The sequence below is a fragment of the Schizophyllum commune genome, assembly GCF_000143185.2.
Source record: "Schizophyllum commune H4-8 unplaced genomic scaffold SCHCOscaffold_9, whole genome shotgun sequence".
Taxonomy (NCBI): domain Eukaryota; kingdom Fungi; phylum Basidiomycota; class Agaricomycetes; order Agaricales; family Schizophyllaceae; genus Schizophyllum; species Schizophyllum commune.
In genome coordinates, this window is record NW_026089546.1 from 918440 (window position 1) to 932494 (window position 14055).

General features: G+C 56.1%; 8 protein-coding genes across 8 annotated transcripts; 4 read left to right on the forward strand and 4 right to left on the reverse strand.

Moving 5' to 3' along the window:
• The first annotated feature begins 632 nt into the window (after positions 1-632).
• On the forward strand, positions 633-1518 carry SCHCODRAFT_02634115 (uncharacterized protein). The gene is made up of 3 exons (XM_050345800.1): positions 633-1326; positions 1374-1390; positions 1448-1518. Exon 1 carries the CDS (start codon positions 774-776, stop codon positions 1032-1034), a length of 261 nt encoding a protein of 86 aa, XP_050198794.1. The 5' UTR covers positions 633-773; the 3' UTR covers positions 1035-1326; positions 1374-1390; positions 1448-1518.
• A 492-nt stretch (positions 1519-2010) lies between these two features.
• Positions 2011-2883, reverse strand: SCHCODRAFT_02634120 (uncharacterized protein). The gene is made up of 3 exons (XM_050345801.1): positions 2772-2883; positions 2120-2722; positions 2011-2031 (listed from the first exon to the last, which is right to left on the reverse strand). The coding sequence occupies exon 2, from the start codon at positions 2637-2639 to the stop codon at positions 2208-2210; it is 432 nt and encodes a 143-aa protein (XP_050198795.1). The 5' UTR covers positions 2640-2722; positions 2772-2883; the 3' UTR covers positions 2011-2031; positions 2120-2207.
• On the reverse strand, positions 2680-3472 carry SCHCODRAFT_01101573 (NAD(P)-binding protein; the record flags this gene model as incomplete). Its single annotated transcript, XM_003029666.1, has 4 exons — positions 2680-2918; positions 3009-3090; positions 3139-3200; positions 3250-3472. 4 exons carry the CDS (start codon positions 3470-3472, stop codon positions 2680-2682), a joined length of 606 nt encoding a protein of 201 aa, XP_003029712.1.
• Positions 3473-4816: 1344 nt separating this feature from the next.
• SCHCODRAFT_02509956 (zincin) lies at positions 4817-6176 on the forward strand (the record flags this gene model as incomplete). The annotated part of the gene is made up of 6 exons (XM_050343229.1): positions 4817-5168; positions 5225-5483; positions 5538-5654; positions 5711-5926; positions 5981-6083; positions 6138-6176. The coding sequence occupies 6 exons, from the start codon at positions 4817-4819 to the stop codon at positions 6174-6176; spliced, it is 1086 nt and encodes a 361-aa protein (XP_050198796.1).
• A 771-nt stretch (positions 6177-6947) lies between these two features.
• Positions 6948-7558, reverse strand: SCHCODRAFT_01324406 (uncharacterized protein). The gene is made up of 3 exons (XM_050341449.1): positions 7365-7558; positions 7212-7309; positions 6948-7162 (listed from the first exon to the last, which is right to left on the reverse strand). Exons 1-3 carry the CDS (start codon positions 7452-7454, stop codon positions 7054-7056), a joined length of 297 nt encoding a protein of 98 aa, XP_050198797.1. The 5' UTR covers positions 7455-7558; the 3' UTR covers positions 6948-7053.
• A 207-nt stretch (positions 7559-7765) lies between these two features.
• Positions 7766-9702, forward strand: SCHCODRAFT_02364560 (aromatic compound dioxygenase). The gene is made up of 7 exons (XM_003029265.2): positions 7766-8323; positions 8373-8522; positions 8579-8710; positions 8761-8828; positions 8876-8964; positions 9021-9127; positions 9181-9702. Exons 1-7 carry the CDS (start codon positions 8077-8079, stop codon positions 9570-9572), a joined length of 1185 nt encoding a protein of 394 aa, XP_003029311.2. The 5' UTR covers positions 7766-8076; the 3' UTR covers positions 9573-9702.
• A 312-nt stretch (positions 9703-10014) lies between these two features.
• Positions 10015-11837, forward strand: SCHCODRAFT_02549177 (uncharacterized protein). The gene is made up of 6 exons (XM_003029266.2): positions 10015-10689; positions 10740-10845; positions 10895-11062; positions 11114-11253; positions 11304-11432; positions 11489-11837. Exons 1-6 carry the CDS (start codon positions 10440-10442, stop codon positions 11671-11673), a joined length of 978 nt encoding a protein of 325 aa, XP_003029312.1. The 5' UTR covers positions 10015-10439; the 3' UTR covers positions 11674-11837.
• Positions 11838-12177: 340 nt separating this feature from the next.
• On the reverse strand, positions 12178-12816 carry SCHCODRAFT_02510171 (uncharacterized protein; the record flags this gene model as incomplete). The annotated part of the gene is made up of 2 exons (XM_003029667.2): positions 12178-12739; positions 12794-12816. The coding sequence occupies 2 exons, from the start codon at positions 12814-12816 to the stop codon at positions 12178-12180; spliced, it is 585 nt and encodes a 194-aa protein (XP_003029713.1).
• Between the last annotated feature and the right edge of the window lie 1239 nt (positions 12817-14055).

The window sequence follows — 14055 nt, forward strand, 5'->3', positions numbered from 1 at the left end:
GTCGCACGTGGTTGAAGAGATGCAAGTAAGGGCCTGTTCGGGAAAAAGAAACACGTCATAGTCAGCTAACTTGCGTGACTTACCTGCCTTTGAAGGCAAGTAAGTCAGGCCTCGACCGCTCGATATCGGAGAGGTTGTCAGCATCTTCCTGACTGTTCTTCTCGGTATGCCGGAGGCTCTCGTCCCGTTCGCCGATCTCCGTTAACCTGCCTTGTAAGGCAGGTAAGTCGGGTAACTTCGACGTGTTTCTTTTTCCCGAACAGGCCCTAAACAGTTCGTCCTTCGCCATATCACAACCAACACCATTGCACCTCGAGCGCGGTCATTACAGTTATAGGGAATTCGCTGCACCACTATACTCTAGTTCCCCATCAGGGAAAAGTACATTCCCTGTTTTATGCTGCCCATCAAAAGTCTGCAGCATCGGCACGTACCATGACTGCCATGTTGCAATCATATGGTGGTTGCCATGACCAGCTCTGATGAAAAAAGGTGTCACGCGCCATCAAGGCCATCTCGAACCGTGACGGGCGTTGCTGGCGCCACTGGTTCGAGCTGGTCATAACCCTACCTGGCTAGGTGTACCACGGCACATAAACTTCATTTGTCGTTAGCTTTCACAATATAATTCATTGAGAGTGAATAAAAATCAATTTTATTGCAATAAGGACCCACTACTCGCTCAGTACACTACAAGCGCTACCTACACCTCACCTCACACTTACTGTGCAGCATACAGCGGGTACTTGAAGATAAAAGCAACGGTCTCGTAAATGAGTAGCGATAACCGAGAACGTACGACGAGACGCCACCGCCTTCACCTTCGCCTCCTTGATGTTGCGTTTCCTCTCCCCCTCCAGGCTCCTCCCGCCGCTTCGCCTCCTCCGCCGCCCGCGCCTGATCCGCGCACTACTGTTCGAACCACTGTTCCTCCTGCCGCTGCAGCCAGTCCGGTGGCTTGCGCTCCGCGATCTCGCGCACCTCCTCCCGCGGCTGCTGCTCGCGCCGGCGCCGCTCCGACGTCGCGCACTTGATCCCGAGCTCAGGCGAAGCCTTCCGCGCCGCCTCCGCTTCTTCTTCCTCGCGGCGGTGCTCAGCCTCGTGTTCCGCTTCGAGGCAGCGCTGATGCGCGGGCTGTAGTAGTTGCTCGCGTGCACGGGGGAGTGGTCGAGTATTTTCGACGTGCAGGGTCAACGGGGGACGCACCTTTGTACTTGGGTGACGTCGACGAGGGGAGTCCCTCGGAGCAACCGCGCGTGCGCCGTTCGGAGCACCGCTTGCCGAGGTGGGAGGAGAACATGCTCCCTAGGCGCGAGCGCGAAGGGGCTAGGGATGGCGGTCAGCGCGTGCTACTGAACTTGTTGGCTACTTGCATCAGGGACGCCGCCCACTGTAATCAATGAGGGTCAGTATGGAAGTGCAGAACCATTGAGGACGCGCTGCGTGCCTCCTTTCCGCGACTACGTGGCGCGCGAATCGGCAGCCTAGTTGTGCTTGCGGAGCGCGTTCCGTATATCTGCGCGGTAGAGGCTGCATATGGCGTCAAGCTCGAAGCGGGTATGTGAAGGTGGGCCGCAGGAGGATGGTGGAAGCGGGAGTCAAGTCGGGTAGCAACGCGAGCGGGATATGAACCGCAGCCGGAGATCGGTCCGCTCGTCGCGTGCGGAATGCGGACTTAGAGAAAATTATCCGTAAGTCCGGCAATTGGGCTCCGCAGGGCTCGCTATGACGGTCGTTCTCAAACAGACAGACAACTAATAGCACTTCCTGTATAATCGCCCGTTTTGTGCAGTGTATAAAACATAGCCTCATATGTCGCAAGCTGTGAGAACTGGTGAAGCTACTTACTGAAGACGATGGAGACCGTTAAGCACACCAACGTGATGTATTCTTCGACCCTGTGAAACCAGTATATAGGTGGACTACAAGTTCGGCGAGAGAATGTATGTCTGCATGGTACAGCGCGACCTTCGCCCGTGAGCGTGGTACACACATCCCCAGCGCATGGGCAAGGCCTAACATGAGAATACCCTACGGGCATGCCATGGTCAAGACACCGCGATACGGGAGTCACAATGCCATGTAAGCACCATTTTGGCAGAATTTGGACATGGCTCACCATTGTGGTGAGTCCATGGCCACGCCGTGGCAGCGCATGGCCAGCGAGATCAATGATGGTTGAACCTGAACATTGCTAAAAGGGCATATCAGAAAACCCCCGAATCCCTGATGCCAGTCTCCCCCTTCCACTTCTTCTCCAGAGCAATGAGTGCATCGACGGTGTCAAGCACAGTATCCTTCCAGCTGTAACGCTCAGCCAGACGAAAACCCAAGGTCTTCTCGACGCGCGCCCTCTCTGCTCCTCCAAACAAAGTCTGCCGTGCCCCCCAGTGGCTCTGGGGCGTCGCCAGCCTGTCCTTCAGCTCCGGCCGCTGCTGCGCCACGTACTCAATGGCCTCCTTCGCGTCCGTGTCGTACGGCGCGAAGATGCCGAAGCGACGCTCGTGCACGGGAAGGGCACTGGTGTCAATCTCCATCGCGGCGATATGAGCGCGCACGACATCGCGCAGGTCCACGTAGCCGAACGGAGGCATGAAGTCTTTTGTATCCGGCTGGAGCAAGCGGTAGATGAATGCCATGGTTGACAGGCTCTGAGGGCTGTTCGGGGGCACGAGGGCTTCAAATCCTGGCGCATAGGCCCCAAAGACGAAGGGAGGCTCGACTATGGTACGTCAAATATTGCCTCGGCACGATGAAGTGCAGGAACGTACCGATCGAAATGTCGATCTCGGGGTGCTTTTCCCCAAACTCGACGACCGCCTTCTCAGTGAACGTCTTCTCCGCCGCATAGGCTAGCCAAGGATCGGAATCCGGCGCACTCGCGGCTTCGATGGTGACTGAATTGAAGTCTAGGGGAGCTTGTAAAGGCATGTCCAAGTTTCCTCGTCGTTATTGCTCACCACGAGGACCGAACGGGCCGTCAGGCAGGTTGTAGGAGATGGAGGAACCAGTGACAACAATCTTCTTGATCCCCGCGGCGGCAGCGTGGTTCAGGACGTGCACTGTCCCGTGAATACCCAGCTTAAAGGTCTGTCAGCTACTCTCTGCGTCGAAAATGACAGTCGCGCTCACATCTACTGCCTCCTTAGGTGTCGCGCGACCCACGAGCGGAGCAGCCATATGGATGAGCTTGTCGACACCTATCACATCATGAGCGGCCCGGCTTGTCGTAAGTCAATTACTGCATACCCTTGAAGACGTCGGAGAGGTCCGAGGACGCGATATCTGCGACCTCGACTGCCTCGAAAAGCGGGTACTTTGCGAAGATACTCTGCAGGGTAGCAACCTTGCCGCCGCGTGCGGAGCCTCTGACGCGATAGCCCTTCTCCAGCAGTTCGTGCACGACGGCAAAGGCGATATACCCGGATGCGCCGGTTACCTGGGATGAAGAAGTATGAGTTGGTGACTTCATCTCCCGCTATAGAGTACTCACAAAAACAAGGGGTTTCTGGGGCTGGTAGGCGGCCATTGTGCTGTTACTGCGGGCGTATACGAGGAATTCTGGTGAACCCTTCGCGCTTCAGCTACCTTATATACAACGCTTCCATGACAAACAATTCTGTACATCCTTGTTTCTCGAGCACGCCAACGACTCTTGGAGAAACATACGATCTGTTGAAGGCCAAAGACGTGTCTAGTTGAATCGTCTGTCTCGTCTTGCTAACCACCTCCGCTGCCCGAAGCCCCCGATGTCGGGCTTGGTAAGGTCCACTTCCAAAAAATATTCTTTACATGTCCCTGACAGTCATATGCATAGGCTATCCGGTAAGTGCGGGAGGGAGCAAGTCTTTCTATGGAGGTGGCAGGCAGCTCAGGCGTACTGGCCATTAAGCGCCCATATGTGTGAGTCACCATCAAGCCGTCGGGACACGCCATCATCGGCATCAACGGAACTATTCTGGCTCACCTTTGCTCAGTCACCATCTCCAATGAAGCCTCAAAAGCATTAGCAAGCGATGCGATGTGGACAGCTCTCTCAGCACAACAAAATCGTCCGATTCTTCAGCTCCCTTGACTGCTCTGGACTCTCCCAGAAGCCCGCATATACGCTGGGTTTGCAAAGTTCAAGTCTGTCAGTCAGTTTCCACATGCAAATAAACGACCATGACCTTGGCATCTTCTCCTGCAGATGACACTACCCAGCGATATCTCGCACACAGAACAAGATCCACGAGGAAACTCGCTCAGCTGCGTTCACGGCGCCAGAAGCGGGCGTACTCGCAATTCAGCCCCGACTCTTCAGCCTCGGTGCACGAACTCAAAACCTGCCTTATCGAGCGCGCCAAGGCTGCCGAGGAAACACCTAAAGTGTGGCTATGGAGCCGGTCACCTGTTTGCCGCCTCTTCTGCCGTCGTTCTCAAACTGCGCGCGCATCGTACGCCCGCATGGTGCACGTCTTCGCATTCAACGCTTCCTACCCGTGGACTGTGGACCCACGCCTCCCTCTGCGAGCGAGCGACTGCTGTCAGATATCTCCGGTGCCGATGACCTCTGCGGCCTAGCAACTCTTATCGCCAGAAGGCCGGGCGTCAGCGCAGGCGCATGCAAGTGCATACGACGAACGGCCTCCGCAGGCTGCCGCGCCTGTTTTATGGACTGACGATGGGCGTCCTCTCATGCGTACGCCGAGCTTTTACCTTGGCAAAGTCCTGTATATAAGGCTCCGGGCGATGTCTGCACTCTTCAGCCCAGCAGCGAACACTCGCCTGTCCTCCTCATCCTCCTCTCTCGCCTTCCTCAACACCCACAGTCGACATGTTCGCCCTCGCTGCCGCTGCTACCCTTGGCCTCGCGTCCGCCGTCGCCGCCGGCCCTATGCGCCGTTCCTCCGAGCTTTCCATCGACATCTCCGCCCCGGAGAACGTCCGCTCCCTGGACGCGATGCAGGTGACCGCGTCCGTTACGAACACCGGCAGCGCGCCCGTCAAGGTGCTCAAGGCCGGCTCCGTCCTCGACAACGAACTGCCGACTCGCTCGTTCTTCGTGTCGAAGGGCGACAGCAAGGTCGACTTCTCGGGTGTGAAGATCTCGCTCGCGATGGACAAGCTCACGGAGGACAACTACGTGACCATTCAGCCTGGCGAGACGGTGAATGCCACTCACGACAGTAAGTCACCATTTTCACTTCGGTGTGATTAGGATGTCGCTGATGACGCTCTGCAGTCTCCGCTCTCTATAACTTCGAGGGCGCTGGTGCGGGTGATTTCGACATCAAGCCGGTGACCTGGTTCCAGGTGCCGGACGTCTCGGCCAACAAGGTCAAGTCCATTGCGGACTTCTCCAAAGTCGAGGTCAATGCCGGCTCTGCGAAGGTGTCCGTCAGCGGTGACATCGCCCGCCGCGAGCTCAAGCCGGGCCCGAACGCGAAGCGCTCGGTCAACACCTGCGACGACACTGAGCTCGCGTCGTTCATCGACTCCAGGTGAGCTGACTCGAGTTGTTGGAACTTGAACATCCTCAGATAGACATGCTACAGCTACACCGAGGCCAAGGAGCTCGCCACCATCGCGTCCGACTATCTGGGCTCGAATGGTGACTCCGAGCTCACCTCTGCCTACTTCGGCGCCAACGACGCCTCCGAGGTGGCCTCCATGTACGTTTGCTCTTTGTTGCACAGCATCGTCCTTGCTAACGTGCCGTCCCCTTCAGCTTCGACGCCGTTGCGGCCGAGAACGACGACTCCCGCACCCTCAACTGCAACGACGAGCTCGGCGCGTGCTCGCAGGGCGTGATCGCATACACCGTCATCGCGACTACCAACATCTACTTCTGCGACATCTTCTACGATGAGGTCGAGACCACGCAGCTCTGCTCGGGCACGACTGTCGACGAGCGCAACATCCGTGGCGGCACGACCCTCCACGAGTACGTTGACAGGCACTCACCCGCGTCAAATGCGCAGTTCTCACACTTATATAGGTTGACGCACGCTCTCTCTGACACGGAGGATGTCGGCTATGGGTGCGCTGCTGACCAGGAGCTTTCGGACAGCGAGAAGATCTCCAACGCGGACAATTTCAACGTAAGTCGACGATGACCTATACGGCATGGATAGCCTACTAACGCAATTGATCAGTGCTTCTCTACCCAGGTTTACGCCGATACCCAGTGCTAAAACAGCACGGTCCTTCCTGTATAACGAGTGTAGTACGAGTGATGAGCATATTATCTATCGGTATTATTGGAACGTAGGAAATGTGCATGAGATGTTGTCCCCTTTCATTGGCAGGATTCGTGAGGATTGACCATGACAATTGCGATGTCGCAACCCTTCCAGGTCTTCAAGCTGGAAAGCAATGGTAAAGTCAAAGCAAAGCATTATGAATGAGTATTCGAGCCGATGCCTGTCATATTAGGCCCGGATGTCAAAGTATAAGTATCAAATTTCTCGAGACCGCCGGTGCGGCGGCGGTTCACTTGGCGGCTCGCCAGGTTCGGCTACAACACTTGCCTTTCTGGGGTTGATATCTCCCACGTGTCAACTTGATCATTGATCGGGCTAGAGGCATGTTCAACTTGACATTGGGTGACTTCCCGTAAGGATTTGGAACGTCCAAACCCATTCTGCACAGCCAAATTTGCGTCATGCCGCGAAGCCGGAGGGGTGGCGATGCGCAATTTGCAATTTCGAACCTTTCCAAACCTCTGCAATCTGGCGAGGCCTCCCGACCCCTCGCCAGATTCCAAAGGCCTTCCAAACTGCCATTGTGACATCATCACGCTGATCGCGTGCCGTCCGCCCTCAGCAGCCTGCAGTCTATAGCGAGCCTTACGCTCTACTTTCCGCTTCTCTCTCACCCACATGCATTAAACACACGCACTCTCATCCTTCCTACGAGCTTTTACAGCGAATGGAGGTGCATGGTGGGCTTAATTAGATTTTTTACCGGATTTGGACGTTGTGGGTCCCATCAAAAGGCGCTGTTGGAAAGCTCTCGAAATGATTTGGCCCGTCGGCGCTTACGGGGGTCGGCGCGTTCCAACTCTTTTGCTCAGAAGTGAGGCTGTGCAATTTGTTTTTGGTTTGGACCGTTCCAATTCTTACGGGAAGTCACCCATTGACAAGAGCGACCACGATGGCTCCTCGGGCTTGGAGATTCCCTGCTGCCCAATCACATTCTCTTTCTTGAATGATCTCGAAATCTCTCACTGGACGCTGAAGCGCATGGAGTCGAGCGTTTGTGCTCTTCGCACCCACTGAACCAATCTTCCTGCCTCGCCTGCCGATTTCTCGCGCAGGCGCGCACCCTGGGGTATTGCGTGAATCAATAGGCTCATCCAAACTATCCTCGAGAGAGCGTACCGTCGGACCCCACGCAGCAGAAAGGCGTTCTGAAGGCACCGGATTCATACCGCGCATGAACGTCACCTTAGCAGCGACCATGCATGCCATTCGACTTTCATGCTGCGCAAGTATGCGGAAGACTGCGGACCGCCTCTAGCAGTGGAGGATGCACTGCCTGAAAGGGACAGCAAGCGGCACCTGCAATATCCGGCCAATATCATTGGCTGCTGCTCCCTTTGTGAGACTGATTCGCTGCGCAGTGGCTGTGCCCTGGTCACGAAAGGCTTGGCATTCCACGGTCTTGTGATGTCGTTCAACAAGGCACCGAGGGCGTACAGCGCGCTTGATCTGCATGCTGCTAACGCTAAGCTGCTCTACTGTTTGGTGCGTCTGACTGAGTATGGCCCGAAGACTTACTGCAGACAGACAGCTCTGGGGCACGGCGGCAGGGATGAATTGCATCGCACCGTCCCCGGTCGAGCGGACGCTTACTGGGAAATTCTAGAGGCCGTCCGCCCTATCGGACACCGGCTATTACTTCGCATGTCTGCTCCTGCCTGCGACCAGGCTGTCCGATCCACGCATCAGCTGCGCATCGTCGTCACTGCACGCCTCTTTGCTGCCTTTCAGGAAGTATAAAAGCCAGAACAAACGATGTAGAACTTCACCAAGTCTTTCAGTTCTTCTCTTCCTCCGCTAATCCATACTCGACACCCGCTTCCATCTCAACATGGTTTTCATCCCGTCCGTTCTTGTTCTCGCTGCCATCTCCCTTGCCGAGGTTGGCTCTGCCCACCCCCACCACGCTGTCGGCTCGCCGGAGTTCGTGAAGCGCGAGACCTTCGTCAAGGCCGCTCAGCGCTCCCTCGCTGGCTGCAAGGACCAACTGCGCAAGCGCGGTGGCCTGTACGAGCGCTCCATCGCTCGTCGCGCCGCACTCGCGGAGGACGCTCGTTCTGTCCGCGGCCTGAAGCGCAGTACGTGCATCCCCCCATGTAATTGCCACTTTACATATCCCTTTCGCAGACGCCCCGTACAAGCGCGACTTTGACACGGTGCTGGCGACCGACCACAAGTCGAACCTGACGGGCGTTACGAACAACACGGATGCTGATACCCTCTTTGCTGGCAACAGCGCGTGCATTCTCGCTCCCGACGTTACTGAGGGCCCCTACTGTATGTTCCGGATATTATTTGTTCATCTACAGTTCATCTCTAACTTTTTATTCCAGATGTTGACGGCGAGTTCGTCCGCTGGGACATCCGCGAAGACCAGGCTGGCGTCGACCTCTACGTCGATGTCCAGGTTATCGACATCAACACTTGCGAGCCGGTTCCCGACATCTACATTGACTTCTGGCACGGTACGTTTGTGCGCCCAGTTGTTGATACAACCTTTCTCATCAGTATACAGCTAACGCCACTGGTGTCTACGCCGGTGTCACCGCTGAGAACAACGGCAACGGTGACGCCGCCAACCTGGTATGCTATCTTAATCGTCCCTGCTTCTCGTCTAATGTGATCATCAGAACACCACTTTCCTCCGTGGCCTTCAACCGACCAACGAGGATGGGGTCGCGCAGTGGTTGACTGTCTTCCCGGGTCACTACACTGGCCGGTACGTCCTTCCTATCCCTCTACACACGATCACGGTCGCTTATTCACGTATTTCAGCACGACTCACATCCACGTCGCCACCCACACTGCGGCGGATGGCACGGTTTACCCCAACGGAACCTACAAGTCCGAAACCGTCTCGCACGTCGGACAGATGTTCTTCGGTACGCGAGATCTACAATTTCCAGCGGCTATAACTGATTGCCGTTCCGTACAGACCAGGACCTGATCACCCAGGTCGAGGCACTTGAGCCGTACAGCACCAACACGCAGGAGCTTACCACGAACGAGGAAGACAGCATCATGGAGGAGGAGTCCGCCGACATCGACCCCGTCGTCTCCTACGTCCTCCTCGGCGACGACGTCTCGGACGGCATCATGGCGTGGACCGCGTTCGGCGTCAACCTCACCAACTCTTACACGATCTCCGCCGCGGCATCGTACTACGCGGAGGGTGGTGTCGAGAACGAGTCGTCAGGTGGCATGGGTGGCGGTGCGCCGGGCGGCGGCCAGGGTGGTCCCAGCGGCAGCGGCGCGCCCCCTAGTGGCTCCGGTGCTCCCACTGCGTCCGGCGACCTGCCTGCCTCCAGCGGCGCTTCGTTCGCCTAAGTAGTGAACGCGGGGTTTCGAGTATGCTTTTCGTAGGACAATCGCGGCAGTCTCAATGACTTGCCCTTGGACATCACTCTTCCTTCTCCTTGATACGCGGAATAATTCAGTCGTTTTGATACTGCACCTAATTCATATGTGCCTTAAAATGGCAATCTTTGTTTGAGCGTGAAGGGATGCAGGCTGGGTCCAACTAGCGAGGCGCTTGATTGAGTGGGTTGAGAGGTGAAGATAGCCGGCCAAGGGTGTCTTTCGCGATTGGTGTTGCATCCCATGACCCATGGTGCACAGACTTCTTGAGAATGACGACAGTATGCAGTCCAATGATTGCTGATCCTTAGGAAACCGAAGTCGCAGAAGTTGAACTTTTCCTCACGTGAATATCGGGTGACAGAATGATTGGCCTTCAATCCGAACTTCCCTTGCTTTTGACTATCACATCCGTCGACGTGCGCAATCTTTCGGCTCTCTCTGACATCGTATATGAGTCCCTCGCATACACGTATGATGAGCGGGGTGCAGCGTGCTGTACGCGTTCAGCTCTTCCCTCACAGGCCCGCGCCAAAAATGGCTATCTTCACCATCTGAAACTCAGCGCGAGACATCGCCACTGTCGGACCGCCCACGCCGCGGCTTGTTGCCGCAAGATCTGCGGATTCCTCCCCTGCAATCCTTTGCGACGCTTCAAGGGGCGGAATCCTCCCGCACCCTCTCCTACGAGTTATAAAGGCTGGGCGCCAAGATGACACAGGCTCACCCTTCTCAGCGGCCCAAGGCCCGCGAACACCTCACGACCCTCTCGGCCTCCCCCATTCGCCGCTCTCCCCGATTTGCGACTTGGAATTCCGGCGCGCTCCCACGACCACGATGCCCCGCCACACACGACAGGCGCCTTCCTATGCTGAGCTCGCACCGCTCAATCCTATCGTGCAGCCGAGGCCGATACACCATGACCAGTGGGAGGCGGACGCGCAGACTCTTGCGCCGGCGCCACAATATCAATATACGCCCCCTCGCACTGGCATGGCGCGTACACCGAGTCCAACACCAAGCGAAGCGAATCTGCTTGCAGGCAAGATGCCCTATAGTGGGTCTGTGATGCTGAAGATGTACTGGAGTAAGTCATCTCATATCAACTGGGCGCGTGCGGTACTGACTCATGGCTAGAACAAATTGTTGTGGCGGTCATTCTTCTGGTCGCGTTCATTGTCATCTTCGCGATGAACGACAGGATATTGCACGCACTTCGGCCTGTCAAGGCGTGGATGGACGAGTAAGCCTTAGCACCCTTTTTCGAGATGCCTGATTGACGGTGAGCGCAGGCGTCCATGGGGCTTCGTTATCCCTTTGGCGATATACATCGCCATCTCCTTCCCGCCACTCATTGGCCAGGAAGTCGTCGCGATGTTCTGTGGCATGATTTGGGGTCTGGGAGAGGGCTTTGGTATCGTCGCGGCAGGGACGGTTATCGGCGAGATCTTGCTCTTCTTGTACGTCCTTTACTCTCGATAATGTTGGAGCATCGCTAATCGTCTTCGCAGGCTGGTTAAGTACTTCTTCCGCGCAAGATTGCAGAAGAAGGAAGAGACGGGTGTCTCCTACGCCTGCTACGCCAGGGTGGTACGCGAAGGTGGCTGGATAATTTGCGCGGTCTTTCGCCTAAGTGTCTTCCCGCCGCATTGTAAGCCGCCTCTCCATACTGTCGCCTAGCGCTAGCTCACGTTATTTCAGTCGTCACTGTCCTCGTCGCGGCCTGCGATGTCCAGCTATGGGTTTACCTGATAGCCATCGTCATCGGCTTTCCGCGACAGTTGCTCCCTGTTTACCTCGGCGTCGTCCTCGACGACAAGGATGAAGGCAGTACGTGCATTGCCTCGCACTTGCGGATATAAGCTCGAATGCTGACCCCCATCCAGCGCAGCACGCGGGCCCGAAAGCCCTCAAGGGCGCCTTTGTCGCCTTCATCATCATCGTCACCATCGTCGCTGGTCGCTTCATTGGCGCGCGGGTCAAGAAGATCAAGCCGGAGATTATCTACCAGCGCAGGAAGGCGAGGCAGCAGAAAATGATGGAGTCTTTGGAGTCGTTGAACGGTGTCTAACTTATATTGCACGATTTGCCATGATTCTCTCTCACTGTTCTTTGAGCTTGTCTACGATGTAGCGTACCTCGCCTGGCATATTTATTTACGGACATTACTTACTCACGTATACGACCACTGTAACCTAACGCGATGATTGACTTCGATCCAGTTATATGTTATTCAGCTTCAACTATAGTGAGATACCGACTCCGCGATTACCAAGGTAAACATCTCTTTCACTCACATCACCAGTGGCGGAGCGTTTGTGTGACGTCACGGTTGATCTTGCTTGTGACTTGGAAAGTATGTCAGTGAAATCCTGTTCAATTCACGATGTACTCTACGTGTGGGTATGCATTCGATGCATTCGGAGGCCTGCTACCCGTGGTATATACAAGATACATAGCGGATGAGTAGAGGGTATGACGTTCTACATCGATACAGAGCAAAGGGAGGCGTGCGTAGCAAAGGAGTGCCAGTCGGTACTGTAACTGTTCGTACATGGGTCGAGGCGTACATGCACTAGGTTGTGCAAATACACCGAGTCGGAGTCGTATCTAAGGCTACAAATTCGTCCAAAGGCAGACGTTTGCCGGAATTAGGTGAAGCTGTAAGTAGGCAAAGTGAGTGGACGGGCGCGTCGGTGTATGAGCCGACGGCCATCGTCCCCATTCCATGAATCCGAGTCCAAGAGTTCGAGAGAGCGAAGCGAATCCGAAATCCAGAAGAATCTGCACAAGAGACAACAAATCCAAGATGAGACGAAGGCGAAGGATAGCGCGAGGGGAGCGAGACTGACGAGGGCGACAAAGCGAATGTGAGTGGGGTGCGTGCAACACGGAGTGCGCGCAGGGGTGTGTGCAGCGCATGCGTGGGTGTGTGACACTGTCTTCTAGGAGGTCGGGATCCGCCGATGGGTGTGGAGCGGCGGGTGGGGTGGCGGTGAGGGCGGAACGGAGGGCGGGGGGCTCGGATGGTACAGGGAGCAGAAGCTCCAGAGGACGCCGGCGTCCATCTGAATGGATGCTGGCAGCCCTGTACCAAGCTAGTCGTGTACGAAAGAAGCAATGGCGGTCGGTTCGCTCTGTGAGATTATTGTTAGCCGAATTACTCTCGATGGTGAGAATAATTTACGTACGGCGTTCCACACGTCGCGGGCATGAGCGAGGGAGTTGTTCTTGAGCTTCGCGCGAGGCGAGTGCTCGTAGACAACGTCAGGCCGGTCGGACGTCGTATCCTCCCCTATGGGCACGATGGTAGCTAGAGGAGCGAATCCGGGGCGGGTGGCAGCGGCATTGAAGGGTTGCTCGACCACCAGCTCCTCACGGGCAGGCAGCGGTGCGGACAGGGACAGAAGAACAGCTAGGGCCGGAGGTCAAGACAATGCAAGACGATAAGGTAGTGACGACGACGTACCGAACCCAACCAACCAGACTGCCAGTGCCATGGAGGGCTTCATCGTGGGGTGAGGCGCAAAAGGTCGCGCCACTTAACTCATGCACAGTAATGGGAGCGGCGGGGCAGGGCACAGCAAGGACAGAAGCGCTGCAGCAGACCACCCCGGGTCCATCGTATAAGTATCCTGCGCATGGCTTGTCCATCCGCTTTCGCGTATAAAGGTGCTTCCCAAAAAGTCAAGATCCCAGGGATTCGGACACAGAGCGGCGAGTCGGTCAGGCCCGAGATTCCCTCCAAGTAGGGCGTGGTGTATTCATTTGCGAGGGCACCCTCATGCTTCGTGGACGTAGTTTCGTCAGGGAGTGCCTCGCTACGCGCAGAACGAATAAACTTTGTGATGGTGCGGAAGCAAAAAGCGCCCCTTATTTCCCCTTGCAGACGCAATGTGCAGGTCTCGAGGCAACCTATCGCCGACGTATGTACGGCAGATCCCAGGAGGTTGTGCACGAATGGGGGAGGACAAAGGTGCTTCCCGATTTGGGTACAATGTTCAGTCCGAAGTGGGATGATCGGATCACAACTTTGCACGTTCCCACACCAACGTTGACGGCAGCTTACAGAACCTCCCCTGCTCTTCGTCCGCACACTCATAATCGCCGGCCACAGCCCCTCAACGTGACCGCTGAGCCCGGGAAGGACGTCTCAATGCAGACCACAACCTGGTTGTGTCCTCATTTGGCTGTGACTCACATAGCGCAGAATCCGACCCGCTTTGCCGCCAGCATTCACTGAGCCTTGGTCACTGTAGCGACTACTGTACCTCTTCACTGTCGCAAAGGTGATGAACACATCAGTGGCTGACCACAGCCTCTGGACGAGGAAGCTTCGCTCGGTAAGTCTCCCGCTGATGGCCCCTGCACTCTGACGAGTGGTGGTATCCATGTCGAAGATTCATCTGTCTTCGAAAGATTCGGATACACGGGACGTCGAAATCCTTGCTTG

Coding starts and splice junctions, on each gene's coding strand:
- SCHCODRAFT_02549177 (XM_003029266.2), top strand. CDS start 10,440: ATGCCCCGCCACACACGACAGGCGCCTTCCTATGCTGAGCTCGCACCG. Junction 11,063..11,113: donor GGCGAGATCTTGCTCTTCTT/GTACGTCCTTTA, acceptor TCGTCTTCGCAG/GCTGGTTAAGTACTTCTTCC. Junction 11,433..11,488: donor CGACGACAAGGATGAAGGCA/GTACGTGCATTG, acceptor ACCCCCATCCAG/CGCAGCACGCGGGCCCGAAA.
- SCHCODRAFT_02634120 (XM_050345801.1), bottom strand. CDS start 2,639: ATGGCATTCATCTACCGCTTGCTCCAGCCGGATACAAAAGACTTCATG.
- SCHCODRAFT_02364560 (XM_003029265.2), top strand. CDS start 8,077: ATGGTTTTCATCCCGTCCGTTCTTGTTCTCGCTGCCATCTCCCTTGCC. Junction 8,829..8,875: donor ACGGTGACGCCGCCAACCTG/GTATGCTATCTT, acceptor TGTGATCATCAG/AACACCACTTTCCTCCGTGG. Junction 9,128..9,180: donor CGTCGGACAGATGTTCTTCG/GTACGCGAGATC, acceptor CGTTCCGTACAG/ACCAGGACCTGATCACCCAG.
- SCHCODRAFT_01324406 (XM_050341449.1), bottom strand. CDS start 7,454: ATGGCATGCATGGTCGCTGCTAAGGTGACGTTCATGCGCGGTATGAAT. Junction 7,310..7,364: donor CTGCTGCGTGGGGTCCGACG/GTACGCTCTCTC, acceptor GCAATACCCCAG/GGTGCGCGCCTGCGCGAGAA. Junction 7,163..7,211: donor TCCATGCGCTTCAGCGTCCA/GTGAGAGATTTC, acceptor ATTGGGCAGCAG/GGAATCTCCAAGCCCGAGGA.
- SCHCODRAFT_02634115 (XM_050345800.1), top strand. CDS start 774: ATGAGTAGCGATAACCGAGAACGTACGACGAGACGCCACCGCCTTCAC.